Source organism: Oncorhynchus mykiss, chromosome 11, assembly GCF_013265735.2.
Source record: "Oncorhynchus mykiss isolate Arlee chromosome 11, USDA_OmykA_1.1, whole genome shotgun sequence".
Lineage (NCBI taxonomy): Eukaryota > Metazoa > Chordata > Actinopteri > Salmoniformes > Salmonidae > Oncorhynchus > Oncorhynchus mykiss.
The window spans coordinates 35,353,135-35,371,883 of NC_048575.1; the positions used below are offsets into that span (position 1 = coordinate 35,353,135).

General features: G+C 44.9%; 1 protein-coding gene across 4 annotated transcripts in view; it reads right to left on the reverse strand.

The window, feature by feature from the left end:
- LOC110535617 (voltage-dependent L-type calcium channel subunit beta-2) overlaps positions 1 to 2,292 on the reverse strand; it is a 129,662-nt gene extending 127,370 nt beyond the window's left edge. The window contains exon 1 of one of the 4 annotated variants that reach the window (XM_036935349.1): positions 1,726 to 2,292. In XM_036935349.1, coding sequence (XP_036791244.1) covers positions 1,726 to 1,812 — 87 coding nt within the window. In that variant the 5' untranslated portion in view covers positions 1,813 to 2,292. The remainder of the gene's footprint in view (positions 1 to 1,725) is intronic. The other 3 variants (XM_036935348.1, XM_036935351.1, XM_036935350.1) reach the window with 3 other exon arrangements.
- Positions 2,293 to 18,749: the final 16,457 nt, after the last annotated feature.

Consider the following 18,749-nt stretch of genomic DNA (forward strand, 5'->3'; position numbering starts at 1 on the left):
TTATTGCTTCTTTAAATCAGAACAACAGTTTTCAGCTGTGCTAACATAATTGCAAAGGGTTTTTCTAATGATCAATTAGCCTTTTAAAATTATAAACTTGAATTAGCTAACACAACGTGCCATTGGAACACAGGAGTGATGGTTACTGAAAATGGGCCTCTGTACGCCTATATTCCATTAAAAAAATCTGTTGTTTCCAGCTATAATAGTCATTTACAACATTAACAATGTCTACACTGTATTTCTGATCAATTTGATTATTTTTTAATGGACAAAAAAATGTATTTTCTTACAAAAACAAGGACATTTCTAAGTGACCCCAAATGTTTGAACAGTAGTTTACATATTACCTAATTTACCTCGACTAACCTGTGCCCCTGCACAATGACTCTGTACCGGTACCCCCTGTATATAGCCTCGCTACTGTTATTTTACCGTTGCTCTTTAATTATTTGTTATGTTTATTTTTTACTTATCTCTTTTTACTTAACACTTATTTTTCTTAAAACTGCATTGTTGGTTAAGGGCTTGTAAGTAAGCATTTCACTGTTGTATTGTCTCACAAATACTATTTGATTTGATTTGACTTGACTTGACTTATCGGGAATATACAGTGCTGTATTACAGGGATGAGGTGTTCATGTTGCTAGTAGCAACTGAAAAACCCCCAACCATCCCAAAGATGCTTTTTTTTCATTCCCACAGGTCATGTAAAGGATGAATATAAAAATAAAGCTATTCTGTTGGTTACTTAGAAACCGGGTATGTATGTCTATTTACTCGAAAATACCCATTTTGGTGTAGGCACTCAATATGCAGCGATGTTAGGCAATGCTGAATGCCATTTATAGTGCATATATTTGCTACCTTTTTTATAAGAGTAGTAGTCATTTGAACATTCTGAATTGAATTCACTACATTCATAAAGAGACAGGCAAGTGGAAATAGTGCAGCTTCCAGTAGGCTACTTCCAGCAATTTGCTCTTTCAGTAGATCAAAACCAAGGCTATTATACTGTGTACTGTAATGTAATAAAATGACAGCAGGTCAGAAGACCATATATTTACTTAATCAAAGCATGGCTGGGAGACAAATCTCAGTTTAGCTGTGGATCAACACCAACCCCTAGGCTACTGTAGCGGACAAAACGGCACTCCATGGTGAAGGAAGTTTCTGATGAACTTCACCAACGACATGGAGCCGAAACCAGGCTTTGTGGAATCTAGCTCCGACTACATCGATAGCCCCAAAAAATGTAAATTATGAAAACGGCCACCTTGTAACTATATTTGTCCTCTGTAGTCGCAGTGTCTTTCTTTGTTTGCTGAAAGACATACATTTTCAATAAACATGAATTAAATACCACCACTGACGGTTTCCTTGTTGAGATTAAGCAAACAGTCGGTGGTTGTCTTTGAATAATGTTTATTGAAAAAGTATGGGTTTCAGCAAAAAACTAAATAAACTTGTCCAAATTAGTTATAACTGTGTAACACGTCTGAAACAACTGTAACCTAGCTGTTTCACATCACAGAAAAACATTTGTCCTTATTAGCAGGTTATACCACCTGACATAACGCAGACTACACCAACTTCCGGTTGGAGTTTACTTTATGGCGTTACATTTGTCGCCAAGACGAGCGAAATGGAAATTTGATATTTGCTGCTATTTATTACCATACACATGCGATATAGACATAGAAATCACAAAATACAACAACTTACTGTGCATACTTGTAGTCCAGGGTTTTCGAGCGAATCCATGTGTCTGTCCAAAAGTGAGTGCGTATTTTGCAAGTTATTATGGACCATTTGACATCCAACAGTCGGTCTATCGTTGAGATAGAAAATACACTTTTTCAAGGGTCGGTGGTCATGCGTGACTCCCCGATCTCTTAAAAATGTAGAGCCGATTTTTTTGTTTTGACACGAAGTAACGTCCAAATTAATATAAATAGTTGTGTGAAAGAGACTTTGGTGGCGCAGAAGTGAAGTGACTCGCTCCTATTTTTCTCAGCCTCTGCTTTGCAGTCTTAAGTTTGAGTCGGACCACAATCGGGAAGCTTGGGAAGGAGGAGCAGTTTGCGCAAAAATCTTTTTCCTAAAGGATGTGTTTCCTCCGCTTTGGTGCACAAATAAAATATGACTGCATGTCATTCAAAAGCGCAGTTCCTTTACCGAGTATCTGCCCCTCACTCCCACGTTATCTCACAGGCAGTTTTTCCCACCAACTGATAATAGCTGCTGGAAGCAGGTACACTCGCGCATATCCAGCAAAGGCACAGTCTATGCGATGTCTCGAGCTGACTAATACGTGTGTAAGTATGACTAATCATAGCTGCTGGAGTTTTTAGCATAACAATAGTTCGTTTTATGATGGGGTTGAAACCAAAAGGGGTTGATAAGTGTGTTTGTAGCCTAATTCATCTCGTTGACCAGACACTTCCGCCAATGGACAATTACACTGAACAAAAATGTAAATTAAACATGTAAAGGATTGATCCCATGTTTCATGAGCTGAAATAATTCAGGCCAGGTGTACCAGAAATGTTCCATATGCACAAAAAGCTTATTTCTTTCAAATATTGTGCACAAATGTGTTTTCATGTTAGTGAGCATTTCTCATTGCCAAGATAATCCATCCTCCTAACAGGTGTGGCATATCAAGAAGTTGATTAAACAGCATGATCATTACAGATGCACCTTGTGCTGGGGACATTGAAAGGCCACTCTAATATGTGCAGTTTTTGTCACACAACACAATGCCACAGATGTCTCAAGTTTTGAGGGAGCATGTAATTGGCATGCTGACTGCAGGAATGACTCCAGAACTGTTGGTAGATAATTTAAAGTTAATTTCTCTACCATAAACTGACTCCAATGTCGTTTTAGAGAATTTGTCAGTACGTCCAACCGGCCTCACAACCCCTTACAAAACAATATTGCAGTTTTGAAACTGCAGTAAAAGTGCAGTAACTGCAGTCAACTGTGGTATTTTGGAAGTAGTAATTGCAGAATAACCGCACTTCCTGCTATAAAAAAATGGTTTTGGATGCAGTATTTGCAGAATAACTGCAGTGTACTGCCAACGTTGTGAACAGAGGGCCCTATGATGACGGTGGGGTTATGGTATGGGCAGACATAAGCTACGGACAATGAACACAATTAAATTTTATCGATGGCAATTTGCATGCACAGAGATACCATGCCAAGATCCTGAGGCCCATTGTCTTGTCATTCATCAGCCGCCATCCCCTCATGTTTCAGCATGCTAATGCACAGCCCCATGTCGCAAGGATCTGTACACAATTACTGGAAGCTGAAAATGTCCCAGTTCTTCCATGGCCTGCGTACTCACCAAACATGTCACCCATTGAGCATGTTTGGGATGCTCTGGATTGACGTGTACGACAGCGTGTTCCAGTTCCCACCAATATCCAGCAACTTCACACAGCCATTGAAGAGGAGTGGGACAACATTCCACAGACCACAATCAACAGCCTGATCAACTCTATGCGAGCGATGTGTCACTCTGCATGACGCAAATGGTGGTCACACTGACCAGATACTGACTGGTTTTCTGATCCACGCCACTGTGACCAGCAGATACATATCTATATTTCTAATCGTGAAAAAAATCCATAGTTTAGGGCCTAATTCATTTATCAGTAAAATCTTAGAAATTAATGCATGCTGCGTTTACATTTTTGTTCAGTATAGCTTGGGGACAAGGTTCATTGCACCATCAGTGCCATTGAGGCCATCTCCATTTTGTAGTAGTCAATATTCTTCTTCTATGAGTTGGTTAACAAACTGAAAGGGTGCGTACTGCCACCTGTAGTGTGTTGTTTGAACAGGTATAAAGTAGGGCTGGGTGATATATCAAGTTGTACAGATGGCTTCTTTACGTTTCTACGTGGCTAGATGAGGTATGCCTACAGCTCCATCTACTAGGCGCGTCGGGGACAACAGTTGTTGACAACTGCAGCATTGTAGCTTTTATTTTTATTTTTCACCTTTATTTAACCAGGTAGGCCAGTTGAGAACAAGTTCTCATTTACAACTGTGACCTGGCCAAGATAAAGCAAAGCAGTGCGACAAAAGCAACAACACAGAGTTACACATGGAATAAACAAACGTACAGTCAATAACACAATAGAAAAAAATATAAATCTATATACAGTGTGTGTAAATGTAGTAAGATTAGGGAGGTAAGGCCATAGTGGCGAAATAATTACAATTTAGCATTAACACTGGAGTGATAGATATACAGATGAAGTAGATGTGCAAGTAGAGATACTGGGGTGCAAAAGAGCAAAAATACATAACAATATGGGGATGAGGTAGTTGGGTGGGCTATTTACAGATGGGCTGTGTACAGGGGCAGTGATCGGTAAGCTGCTCTGACAGCTGATGCTTAAAGTTAGTGAGGGAGATATAAGTCTCCAGCTTCAGTGATTTTTGCATTTCATTCCAGCAATTGGCAGCAGAGAACTGGAAGGAAAGGCGGCCAAAGTAGGAGTTGGCTTTGGGGATGACCAGTAAAATATAACTGCTAAGCACGTGCTACGGGTGGATGTTGCTATAATGACCAGTGAGATGAGATAAGGTGGGGCTTTACCTAGCAAAGACTTATAGATGACCTGGAGCCAGTGGGTTTGGTGACGAATATGAAGTAAGGGCCAGCCAACAGGAGCATACAGGTCGCAGTGGTGTGTAGTATATGGGGCTTTGGAGACAAAACGATGGCACTGTGATAGACTACATCCATTTTGCTGAGTAGGGTGTTGGAGGTTATTTTGTAAATGACATCGCCGTAGTCAAGGATCGGTAGGATAGTCAGTTTTACAAGGGTATATTTAGCAGCATGAGTGAAGGAGACTTTGTTGCGAAATAGGAAGCAGATTCTAGATTACATTTGGATTGGACATGCTTAATGTGAGTCTGGAAAGAGAGTTTACAGTCTAGGCAGACACCTAGGTATTTGTAGTTGTCCACATATTCTAAGTCAGAACCGTCCGGAGTAGTGATGCTAGTCGGGCGGGCAGGTGCGGGCAGCGATGGGTTGAAAATCATACATTTAGTTTTACTTGCATTTAAGAGTAGTTGGAGGCCACAGAAGGAGTGTTGTATGTCATTGAAGCTTGTTTGGAGGTTTGTTAGCACAGTGTCCAAAGAAGGGCCAGAAGTATACAGAATGGTGTCGTCTGCGTAGAGGTGGATCAGAGAATCACAATCAGCAAGAGCGCCATCATTGAAGAGTCGGCCCGAGAATTGAACCCTGTGGCACCCCATAGAGAGTGCCAGAGGTCCGGACAACAGGCCCTCCGATTTGACACACTGAACTCTATCAGAGAAGTAGTTGGTGAACCATACAAGTCAGTCATTTGAGAAACCAAGGCTGTTGAGTCTACCGATAAGAATGCGGTGAAGCCTTGGCCAAGTCGATGAAGACGGCTGCACAGTACTGTCTTTTATCAATGGCGGTTATGATATCGTGGCAGAGGTGCACCCATGACCAGCTTGGAAACCAGATTGCATAGCGGAGAAGGTATGGTGGGATTCAAAATGGTCAGTGATCTGTTTGTTAACTTGGCTTTAGAAAGGCAGGGCTGGATGGATTTAGGTCTATAACAGTTTGGGTCTAGAGTGTCTCCCCCTTAGAAGAGGCGGGATGACCGCGGCAGCTTTCCAATCTTTAGGGATCTCAGACGATATGAAAGAGTTTGAACAGGCTAGTAATAGGGGTTGCAACAGGGGTCCAGATGGTCTACTCCAGCTGATTTGTACGGGTCCAGATTTTGCAACTCTTTCAGAACATCAGCTAACTGGATCTGGGTGAAGGAGAAGTGGGAGGAGCTTTGGCAAGTTGCTGTGGGGGGTGCAAAGCTGTTGGCCCGGGGTAGGGGTAGCCAGGTGGAAGTCATGGCCATCTGTAGAAAAATGCTTGTTGAAATTCTCGATTATCGTGGATTTATCAGTGGTGACAGTGTTTCTTAGCCTCAGTGCAGTGGGCAGCTGGGAAGAGGGGCTCTTATTCTCCATGGACTTTACAGTGTCCCAAAACGTTTTGGAATTTGTGCTACAGGATGCAGATTTCTGTTTGAAAAAGTTAGCCTTTGCTTTCCTAACTGACTGTGTATATTGGTTCCTAACTTCCCTGAAAAGTTGCTTATCGCGGGGGCTATTCGATGCTAATGCAGTACGCGACAGGATGTTTTTGTGCTGGTCAAGGGCAGTCAAGTCTGGAGTGAACCAAAGGCTACATTTTTTGAATGGGGCACACTTATTTAAGATTTTGAGGAAAGCACTTTTAAAGGATAACCAGGCATCCTCTACTGACGGGATGTGATCAATATCCTTCCAGGATACCTGGGCCAGGACGATTAGAAAGGCCTGCTCGCCTGCTCGCTGAAGTGTTTTGAAGTGCCCTCAATCTCATTTGTGTGAGATTGAGGGCATCTAGCTTAGATTGTAGGATGGCCGGGGTGTTAAGCATGTCCCAGTTCAGTTCAATTAACAGTACGAACTCTGAAGGTAAATGGGGGGCAATCAATTCGCAGGGCACAACTGGGGGCTGAGGGGAGGTCTATAGCAAGCAGAAACAGTGAGGGACTTATTTCTGGAAAGATGGATTTTTAAAAGTAGAAGCTTGAACTGTTTGGGCACAGACCTGGATAGCATGACAGAACTCTGCAGACTATCTCTGCAGTAGATTGCGACCCCTCCCCCTTTGGCAGTTCTGTCTTGGCGGAAAATGTTGTAGTTGGGGATGGAAATTTCTGAATTTTTGGTGTCCTTCCCAAGCCAGGATTCAGACACAGCTAGGACATCAGGGTTGGCAGAGTGTGATTAAGCAGTGAATAAAACAAACTTAGGGAGGAAGCTTCTGATGTTAACATGCATGAAACCAAGGCTTTTACGGTTACAGAAGTCAACAAATGATAGCGCCTGGGGAATAGGTGTGGTACTGGAGTCTACAGGGACTGGGTTAACCTCTACATCACCAGAGGAACAGAGGAGGAGTAGGATAAGGGTACAAGGCTATAAGAACTGGTTGTCTAGTGCGTTGGGAACAGAGAATAAAAGGAGCAGAATTCTGGGCGTGGTAGAATAGATTCAGGGCATAATGTACAGACAAGGGTATGGTAGGATGTGAGTACAGTGGAGGTAAACCTAGGCGTCGAGTGACGATGAGAGAGGTTTCGTCTCTGGTGGGACCAGCTAAGCCTAACCCTTTTCCTAACCTTAACCTTATCCTAACCTGCTATGTTAATTCACCTAACCTGCTGCGTTAGAGCTCCTAGCCTGCCATGTTAATTCACCTTACCTGTCACTTGAATTTTCCTAACCAACTATGTTAGTTATCCTAACCTGCTATGTAAGCAAACCATCTGTGGCAACAAGTCATCAGCATTACCACACCCACACACACACCAAGCCCCTCCCCCTGTCATTATTTTATGATTATGGAGAACTTAACCTTTCTAACGATACCCTCTTTATTAGGGGTGTGACTGGCCAGACTCGTATTCGTAATCGTATCCGTAGATCGACAGTTGATTGTCGGACTGGATCGGATGATACTCGTGAACAGAAAACACAGAAGTGTTTTAACATGCTTAAGTAGACTAAATGTTGGCAAAATACTGCACAGTTATGGAGCAAAAAATGTGCAGATTAGGAGCAGTACGCAGAGGCATAGGCTGCGGGAAGTTGGGGTGCAGAGGGTTCTGCAGAACCCCCTGAAAAATCAGAATTGCAAAAAAGATTAATAAAAATAAGTAGTATTTTTTTTAAGAAAGAAAAGAACACAAAAATTGTGCACTGGACCTTTACTAGTCCTGCGCTAAGGGGTGGTTGTGTGTGTGACTGGTGTCCTCAACAGCGGGCAGACAAGTTTGCTGTCACTCAGTCAGAATGCGAATCAGTGTTTCATCTTTTTTCCTTACCCTCACCCCGTTTGTTAGATGCTATGCACATGGATAGCTTGTAGCAAACGTCCTCAACAGTTGATGTATCATAGTAGCAGGCTAACAGGATCCAGCAGCAATCTAAATGAACCGACCAAAACATGCAAGGAGAAGTGATTGGATTAATTAAGCAACGCGAGTGGATGGAGAAATACAGCTTCGCCCTATCCAATCAGAGCAGCAGGGTCAACGTACACCCCACCCTTCTCTTTACAGACTGGCAAGCTAGCCAGTTGAGTTATTTAGACCACGTCGCACCATGCACTTGATTGAAAGATATTAACAAAACATACTCTGATCATAATCGTATCAGGACAATTACCCATATCCATTATGATACTCGTTTTGTCCGACTACTCCGCACACCCCTACTCTTTATGTTTTAGTTCCCATAATTGCGCACAGAGCAGACTACTAACTGGAAGTATCAATTAACATTGATTCTGTAAAAATGCTGAGTTTCTGTCAGCACTGCATTAAGGTACCACCACCTACCGCTAGCAGTATTTTAGCGACAGAGTGTTATGTGCTAGCTGTTTACTCTGTGTTTTATGCATTTGTAATTAACTTTAAAAAAATGTCATCTAATTTACATTACTGGAATTACCGATGCAGCAACATATTAACCAGTGTTCTTTGCAAGTTCAAATTTACACATTTACATTTTGGTCATTTAGCAGGCGCTTTTGTCCTTAGCAACTTAGTGAGTGCATTCAAACAAGGTTGATAATAAAACATATATGACAGTCATAGTAAGTAAAACGTTTCTGTTACTGTTACTGAAAATGTTGTTGTAGTAAAGGATATATTGGTCTTCAAAATAATTGTAATTGCAACAAGAAATCGTATATGATATATGATAAATGACTGTCTCTGGGTAGTGCCAATACAATACTGAGATATATTCACAGTAACTTGATGCCAGTAAGAGTTACTATTAAACTATAATATTTTTCTACAGTATTTTATTGTAATTACAAGGGATTAGAGCAACCAGGGTGGTTGTAGGCATTTGCATATTACAGCATATTATTGAATACTTGGTATTTTATATCTACACTATATATACATAGGTATGTGGACTAGAGGTCGACCGATTATGATTTTTCAATACCGATACCGATTATTGAAGGACCAAAAAATGGCCGATACCGATTAATCGTCCAATTTTTTTTCGTTATTTGTAATAATGGCAATTAAAACATTACTGAATGAACACTTATTTTAACTTAATATAATACATCAATAAAATAAATTTAGCCTCAAATAAATAATGCAACATGTTCAATTTGGTTTAAATAATGCAAAAACAAAGTGTTTGAGAAGAAAGTAAAAGTGCAATATGTGCCATGTAAGAAAGCTAACGTTTAAGTTCCTTGTTCAGAACATGAGAACATATGAAAGCTGGTGGTTCCTTTTAACATGACTCTTCAATATTCCCAGGTAAGAATGTTACGGTGCGTGAATGAGGACCCAAAAGCGAATCAACTTAAACAGAGCTTCTTTAATTACCAAACATAGGTAGGCTCAGATGGACCGGCAGATTCCGACAGGACAGGACAAGGTTACAGCAAACATGACGACAGTCTGGTTCAGGCATGAATGACACAAACAAACAAGAATCCGACAAGGACAGGAGCAGAAACAGAGAGAGATATAGGGACCTAATCAGAGGGAAAAAAGGGAACAGGTGGGGAACGGGGTGAATGGGTAGTTAGAGGAGACAAGGGACAGCTGGGGGAAAGCGGGGGAGAAAAGGTAACCTAACACGACCAGCAGAGGGAGACAGGGTGAAGGGAAAGGACAGAGACAAGACAACATGACAGTACATGACAGTACCCCCCCACTCACCGAGCGCCTCCTGGCGCACTCGAGGAGGAAACCTGGCGGCAACGGAGGAAATCATCAATCAGCGCACGGTCCAGCACGTCCCGAGAGGGAACCCAACTCCTCTCCTCAGGACCGTACCCCTCCCAGTCAACTAGGTACTGATGACCACGGCCCCGAGGACGCATGTCCAAGATTTTACGGACCCTGTAGATAGGTGCGCCCTCGACAAGGATGGGGGGGGGGGGGGGGAAGACGAGCGGGGGCGCGAAGAACGGGCTTAACACAGGAGACATGGAAGACCGGGTGGACGCGACGAAGATATCGCGGAAGAAGAAGTCGCACTGCGACAGGATTAATGACCTGAGAGATACGGAATGGACCAATGAACCGCGGGGTCAACTTGCGAGAAGCCGTCTTAAGGGGAAGGTTCTGAGTGGAGAGCCAAACTCTCTGACCGCGACAATATCTAGGGCTCTTAGTTCTACGCTTATTAGCAGCTCTCACAGTCTGCGCCCTATAACGGCAAAGTGCAGACCTGACCCTCTTCCAGGTGCGCTCGCAACGTTGGACAAAAGCCTGAGCGGAGGGGACGCTGGACTCGGCGAACTGAGATGAGAACAACGGAGGCTGGTACCCGAGGCTACTCTGAAAAGGAGATAGCCCGGTCGCAGACGAAGGAAGCGAGTTGTGGGCGTATTCTGCCCAGGGGAGCTGTTCTGACCAAGACGCAGGGTTGCGAAAAGAAAGACTGCGTAAGATGCGACCAATAGTCTGATTGGCCCGTTCTGCTTGACCGTTAGACTGGGGGTGAAAGCCGGAAGAGAGACTGACGGAAGCCCCAATCAAACGGCAAAACTCCCTCCAAAATTGAGACGTGAATTGCGGACCTCTGTCCGAAACGACGTCTGACGGAAGGCCATGAATTCTGAAAACATTCTCGATGATGATTTGTGCCGTCTCTTTAGCAGAAGGAAGCTTAGCAAGGGGAATGAAATGAGCCGCCTTAGAGAACCTATCGACAACCGTAAGAATAACAGTCTTCCCCGCTGACGAAGGCAGTCCGGTGACAAAATCTAAGGCGATGTGAGACCACGGTCGAGAGGGAATAGGAAGCGGCCTGAGACGGCCGGCAGGAGGAGAGTTACAGGACCTATTCTGCGCGCAGACCGAACAAGCAGCCACGAAACGACGCGTGTCATGCTCCCGGGTGGGCCACCAGAAACGCTGGCGAATGGAAGCAAGCGTACCCCGAACGCCAGGGTGGCCGGCTAACTTGGCAGAGTGAGCCCACTGAAGAACGGCCAGACGAGTAGGAACGGGAACGAAAAGAAGGTTCCTAGGACAAGCGCGCGGCGACGGAGTTTGAGTGAGTGCTTGCTTTACCTGCCTCTCAATTCCCCAGACAGTCAACCCGACAACACGCCCCTCAGGGAGAATCCCCTCGGGGTCAGTGGAGGCTACTGAAGAACTGAAGAGACGAGACAAAGCATCAGGCTTGGTGTTCTTAGAGCCCGGACGATAAGAAATCACGAACTCGAAACGAGCGAAAAACAGCGCCCAACGCGCCTGACGCGCATTAAGTCGTTTGGCAGAACGGATGTACTCAAGGTTCCTATGGTCAGTCCAAACGACAAAAGGAACGGTCGCCCCCTCCAACCACTGTCGCCATTCGCCTAGGGCTAACCGGATGGCGAGCAGTTCGCGGTTACCCACATCATAGTTACGTTCCGACGGCGACAGGCGATGAGAAAAATACGCGCATGGGTGGACCTTGTCGTCAGAGAGGGAGCGCTGAGAAAGGATGGCTCCCACTCCCACCTCTGACGCGTCAACCTCGACAACGAACTGTCTAGAGACGTCAGGTGTAACAAGGATAGGAGCGGATGTAAAACGATTCTTGAGGAGATCAAAAGCTCCCTGGGCGGAAACGGACCACTTAAAGCACGTCTTGACAGAAGTAAGGGCTGTGAGAGGAGCTGCCACCTGACCGAAATTACGGATGAAACGACGATAGAAGTTCGCGAAGCCGAGAAAGCGCTGCAGCTCGACGCGTGACTTAGGGACGGGCCAATCAATGACAGCTTGGACCTTAGCGGGATCCATCTTAATGCCTTCAGCGGAAATAACAGAACCGAGAAATGTGACGGAGGAGGCATGAAAAGTGCACTTCTCAGCCTTCACAAAAAGACAATTCTCTAAAAGGCGCTGGAGGACACGTCGAACGTGCTGAACATGAATCTGGAGTGACGGTGAAAAAATCAGGATATCGTCAAGGTAAACGAAAACAAAGATGTTCAGCATGTCTCTCAGGACATCATTGACTAATGCCTGAAAGACAGCTGGAGCGTTAGCGAGGCCGAAAGGAAGAACCCGGTATTCAAAGTGCCCTAACGGAGTGTTAAACGCCGTCTTCCACTCGTCCCCCTCCCTGATGCGCACGAGATGGTAAGCGTTACGAAGGTCCAACTTAGTGAAAAACCTGGCTCCCTGCAGGATCTCGAAGGCTGAAGACATAAGAGGAAGCGGATAACGATTCTTCACTGTTATGTCATTCAGCCCTCGATAATCTATGCAGGGGCGCAGAGACCCGTCCTTCTTCTTGACAAAAAAAAACCCCGCTCCGGCGGGAGAGGAGGAGGGGACTATGGTACCGGCGTCAAGAGCTACAGACAAATAATCTTCGAGAGCCTTACGTTCGGGAGCCGACAGAGAGTATAGTCTACCCCGGGGGGGGGTGGTTCCCGGAAGGAGATCAATACTACAATCATACGACCGGTGTGGAGGAAGAGAGGTGGCCCTGGACCGACTGAACACCGTGCGCAGATCGTGATATTCCTCCGGCACCCCTGTCAAATCACCAGGCTCCTCCTGTGAAGAAGAGACAGAGGAAACAGGAGGGATAGCAGACATTAAACATTTCACATGACAAGAGACGTTCCAGGAGAGGATAGAATTACTAGACCAATTAATGGAAGGATTATGACAAACTAGCCAGGGATGGCCCAAAACAACAGGTGTAAAAGGTGAACGAAAAATTAAAAAAGAAATGGTTTCACTATGATTACCAGAAACAGTGAGGGTTAAAGGTAGCGTCTCACGCTGAATCCTGGGGAGAGGACTACCATCCAGGGCGAACAAGGCCGTGGGCTCCTTTAACTGTCTGAGAGGAATGTCATGTTCCCGAGCCCAGGTCTCGTCCATAAAACAGCCCTCCGCCCCAGAGTCTATTAAGGCACTGCAGGAAGCTGACGAACCGGTCCAGCGTAGATGGACCGACAAGGTAGTGCAGGATCTTGAAGGAGAGACAGGAGTAGTAGCGCTCACCAGTAGCCCTCCGCTTACTGACGAGCTCTGGCCTTTTACTGGACATGAAGTGACAAAATGACCAGCGGAACCGCAATAGAGACAGAGGCGGTTGGTGATTCTCCGTTCCCTCTCCTCAGTCGAGATGCGGATACCTCCCAGCTGCATGGGCTCAGCACCCGAGCCGGCAGAGGAAGATGGTAGTGATGCGGAGAGGGAGGCGACGGAGAGCGCGAGCTCCTTTCCACGAGCTCGGTGACGAAGATCAACCCGTCGCTCAATGCGAATAGCGAGTTCAATCAAGGAATCCACGCTGGAAGGAACCTCCCGGGAGAGAATCTCATCCTTTACCTCTGCGCGGAAACCCTCCAGAAGACGAGCGAGCAAGGCCGGCTCGTTCCAGCCACTGGAGACAGCAAGAGTGCGAAACTCAATAGAATAGTCTGTTATGGATCGATTGCCTTGACATAGGGAAGACAGGGCCCTGGAAGCCTCCTCCCCAAAAACAGATCGATCAAAAACCCGTATCATCTCCTCCTTAAAGTCTTGATACTGGTTAGTACACTCAGCCCTTGCCTCCCAGATTGCCGTGCCCCACTCACGAGCCCGTCCAATAAGGAGAGATATGACGTAGGCGACACGAGCAGTGCTCCTGGAGTAAGTGTTGGGCTGGAGAGAAAACACAATATCACACTGGGTGAGGAACGAGCGGCATTCAGTGGGCTCCCCAGAGTAACACGGCGGGTTATTGATTCTGGGCTCCGGAGATTCGAAAGCCCTGGAAGTGGCCGGTGGATCGAGGCGGAGATGGTGAACCTGTTCTGTGAGGTTGGAGACTTGGGTGGCCAGGGTCTCAACGGCATGTCGAGCAGCAGACAATTCCTGCTTGTGTCTGCCTAGCATCGCTCCCTGGATCTCGACGGCTGAGTGGAGAGGATCCGAAGTCGCTGGGTCCATTCTTGGTCGGATTCTTCTGTTACGGTGCGTGAATGAGGACCCAAAAGCGAATCAACTTAAACAGAGCTTCTTTAATTACCAAACATAGGTAGGCTCAGATGGACCGGCAGATTCCGACAGGACAGGACAAGGTTACAGCAAACATGACGACAGTCTGGTTCAGGCATGAATGACACAAACAAACAAGAATCCGACAAGGACAGGAGCAGAAACAGAGAGAGATATAGGGACCTAATCAGAGGGAAAAAAGGGAACAGGTGGGGAACGGGGTGAATGGGTAGTTAGAGGAGACAAGGGACAGCTGGGGGAAAGCGGGGGAGAAAAGGTAACCTAACACGACCAGCAGAGGGAGACAGGGTGAAGGGAAAGGACAGAGACAAGACAACATGACAGTACATGACAAAGAAGTTTTAGGTTGTAGTTATAATAGGAATTATAGAACCATTTCTCTCTTTACCATTTGTATGTCATTAACCTTTGACTATTGGATGTTCTTATAGGCACTTTAGTATTGCCAGTGTAACAGTATAGCTTCCATCCCTCTCCTCGCCGCTCCTGGGCTCGAACCAGGAACACATTGACAACAGTCACCCTCGAAGCAGCGTTACCCATCACTCCACAAAAGCCGCATCCCTTGCAGAGCAAGGGGAATAGCCACTCCAAGTCTCAGAGCGAGTGACGTTTGAAACGCTATAGCGCGCACCCCGCTAACTAGCTAGCCATTTCACATTGGTTACACCAGCCTAATCTTGAGAGTTGATAGGCTTGAAGTCATAAACAGCACAATGCTTGAAGCATTGCGAAGAGCTGCTGGCAAAACGCACAAAAGTGTTGTTTGAATGAACGCCTGCTGCTGCCTACCACCGCTCAGTCAGACTGCTCTATCAAATCATAGACTTAGTTATAACATAACACACAGAAATACGAGCCTTTGGTCATTAATATGTTCGAATACGGAAACTATCATTTCGAAAACAAAACATTTATTATTTCAGTGAAATACGGAACTGTTCGGTATTTTTTCTAACGGGTGGCATCCATAAGTCTAAATATTCCTGTTACATTGCACAACCTTCAATGTTAAGTCATAATTATGTAAAATTCTGGCTAATTAGTTCGCAATGAGCCAGGCTGCCCAAACTGTTGCATATACCCTGACTCTGCGTGCAATGAACGCAAGAGAAGTGACACAATTTCACCTGGCTAATATTGCCTGCTAACCTGGATTTCTTTTAGCTAAATATGCAGGTTTAAAAATATATACTTCTGTGTATTGATTTTAAGAAAGGCATAGGTGTTTATGATTGGGTACAGTCCTGCAACGATTGTGCTTTTTACGCAAATGCGCTTTTGTTAAATCATCCCCCTGCGTTGCATTGATTATATGCAACGCAGGACATGCTAGATAAACTAGTAATGTCATCAACCATGTGTAGTTAACTAGTGATTATGATTGATTGTTTTTTATAAGATAAGTTTAATGCTAGCTAGCAACTTACCTTGGCTTCTTACTGCATTCGCGTAACAGGCAGGCTCCTCGTGGAGTGCAATGAGAGGCAGGTGGTTAGAGCGTTGGACTCGTTAACTGTAAGGTTGCAAGATTGAATCCCGGAGGTAAAAATCTGTAGTTCTGCCAACCCAGCTGCTGAAAGGTGTATAAAACAGAGCACACGGCAATGCAATCTCTATAGAAAAACATCGGCAGTAGAATGTGCCGTACTGAAGGAAATCTTAACGCGACAGCATACATACATTCTAGACAATTCTGTTATTCGTAATTAGTGGCAACAGTTTGGGGAAGGCCCTTTCCCGTTTCAGCATGGCAATCTCCCCTTGCACAACGCGAGGTCCATACAGAAATGGTTTGTCGAGATCGGTGTGGACGAACTTGACTGGCCTGCACAGAGCCAAGACCTCAACTCCATCGAACACCTTTGGGATGAATTGGAACGCTGACAGCGAGCCAGGACTAATTGTCCAACATCAGTGCACAACCACACTAATGTTCTTGTGGCTGAATGGAAGCAAGTCCCCGCAGCAATGTTCCAACATGTAGTGGAAAGCCTTCGTAGGAGAGTGGAGGCTGTTATAGCAGCAATGGGGGGACCAACCCTATACTAATGCCCATGATTTTGGAATGAGATGCTCGACAAGCAGGTGTCTAAATACTTTTGGTCATATAGTGTATATAAACAACGGCTTCGAAACAGATCAAATGAACATGGGTAAATATCCATCCATAAAAACGTTTAACCCTTACAGAAAAACATATGAATTTCAAATGCTCTCATGTGATCTTATTTGAAGTTAATGTGATACATCTAAAACATCTAAAAGCAACATGAGAAAGCTACACATGACAGGCGCAAGCGCATACCGATGGGAAACATAGGGAGATAGTAGCTCTGTTTTGTACTGTCAAAACTGATAGTATGTACCAGCCAGACAACATAGTTTAAATGAAGTCTTTAAAAATCGATAGATCATTATATCCACAAGTAACCAGGAGAGAGTGAGCGGTCGGTTATACACAACAGCAAACCAATCTGTGAGTAAAGCAATGCTGAGACTAGAACCCAACACTCCATGGCTTCCCTAAGAGGAAAAGACAAAGAAAACTTCCAGATGTAAATGAGAGCAACAAACAGCCAAAGGACATCCAGGAATACATAGCTAAAATTCTCAATGCTCACCACAACAAACAAAATGCTACAATCTCCCGCAACCGGGAGACCCTTGGGGCGGCGCACAATTGGCCAGGTTAGGGGAGGGTTTGGCCAGCAGGGATGTTTTTGTCTCATCGCTCAATAGTGACTCCTGTAGCGGGCTGGTCGCAGTGCACGCTGACACGGTCGCCAGGTGTACGGTGTTTCCTCCGACACATTATTGCTGTTGGCTTCCGTGTTAAGAGGGCATTGTGTCAAGAAGCAGTGTGGCTTGGCTGGGTTGTATTTTGGAGGACGCACGGCTCATGACCTTCTCCTCTCCCGAATCCGTACGGGAGTTGTAGTGATGGGACAAGACTGTAACTATCAATAGGATACCACAAAATTGGGGAGACAAAGGGGTATAATATATATATATTTTTTTATGAATACAAATATAAAAAAAACAGTAGATTTGCCCAAAAGGAAAGTAGAGTCTATCATGTCAGATAGCCATATACAGGGCAGGTGCGTGGGTGAACAAGACAACAGAATTGTCCTTCTGGAAAACAGGTGCAAACTTAACAAGATGAACTGGATCAGCTAGAAAATAGGGAGAGACAAGATAATATGAGAATGTTGTCCTGACCGGAGGACGAGGAAAAAGGGGACCTTTCCAGCCACGTGATCAAGCTGATATCGGAGGAGCTTGGAATAGATGTGTCGCCAGAGGATCTGGAGCGATGCCCTTGCATGGTAATCTTTAAACTGTGGAACTCTCAGAGCAAAGTCAACATTCTGAGGGCACAGGGGGGAAAGGTGATCAAGGGCCAGTGCCAGGACCAGTCATTCGATTTGTTCAGGACCTGTCTGCCAGACTGAGGAAAAAACACCAGCAATTAATTCCGATCAGACAGTCACTGGAGGAAAAAGGAATCAAGTCTCAACTCCGATTCCCGGCAGTATTGTGGGTATGGAAGGGAACACAGAGAATGGAGTTCACAAGCGCTGATGAATCCCTAAGCAAGCTGCAGCAGACATTTCCAGTTGAAACAGAGCCCAGTGCCCTGAGGAGAGGCAGATGTGGAAAAAACTGATAAGCACACTAGGCTACATATAGTGATGCTCAAGTTCGGCTTATCATAAATTTAGACAATACTCATTCCCCCACAATACAATGTAGACTCTATTGTCCCTAAGTAACTGTTCTTCTCTATGAAGTAAAGATTGAATTAGCCGATGCCAATGAGATACATGGACACTGAAAAAACAATATAAAAGAGGAATTATATACTGAACAAAAATATACAACACTGCAGAGCTCCCCCTGTCCTCTGCCGTGCCTTGATTGTTTTACTGTTCATGATTACTGGAAATGTGCATGTACACCCTGGCCCATCTACAGTTGCTAGCCCCAATTCTAACTTGTACTCTGATATCTGTTTCACTGATTTCTGCTCTCGTAAAAGCCTGGGTTTTCTGCACATTAACACTAGAAAACGTATTACCTAAAATGGATCAAACAGCTCCAATACAGATGTGTTGGTCATTACTAAGACGTGGTTAAGAAAGAGTGTTCTGAAAACTGATGTTAACCTTTATTGTTATAACCCTTTTCAGCAAGACAGATCTTCCAAAGGTGAGGGAGTGGCAATCTTTACCAAAACAATTTGATTTGCTGGTTTTAAGCATTAAACTTTCAAATAGCTCTTCGTTGACTGTTGCTGGGTCTTCTTGTCCTCCATCAACACCGGCCTGTATCCTACCTGCCCTAAACTCTCTCATGGCCCCTTACACTAAGTCTGAATTTGCCATGCTAGGTGGCCTAAACTGGGACATGCTTAAACCACCTGACCAAGTCCTAAAGCAATGGGACTCCCTAAATCTTTCTCAAATTATTACCAATTCCACAAGGTATGACTCCCAAACACACAGAAAAGGCTACTCTCCTCGATATTATCCTCACAAATAATCAGTTGTGGCTGATTTGCGTGATGTATTGTTATCTCTACCTTCTTGCCCTTTGTGCTGTTGTCTGTGC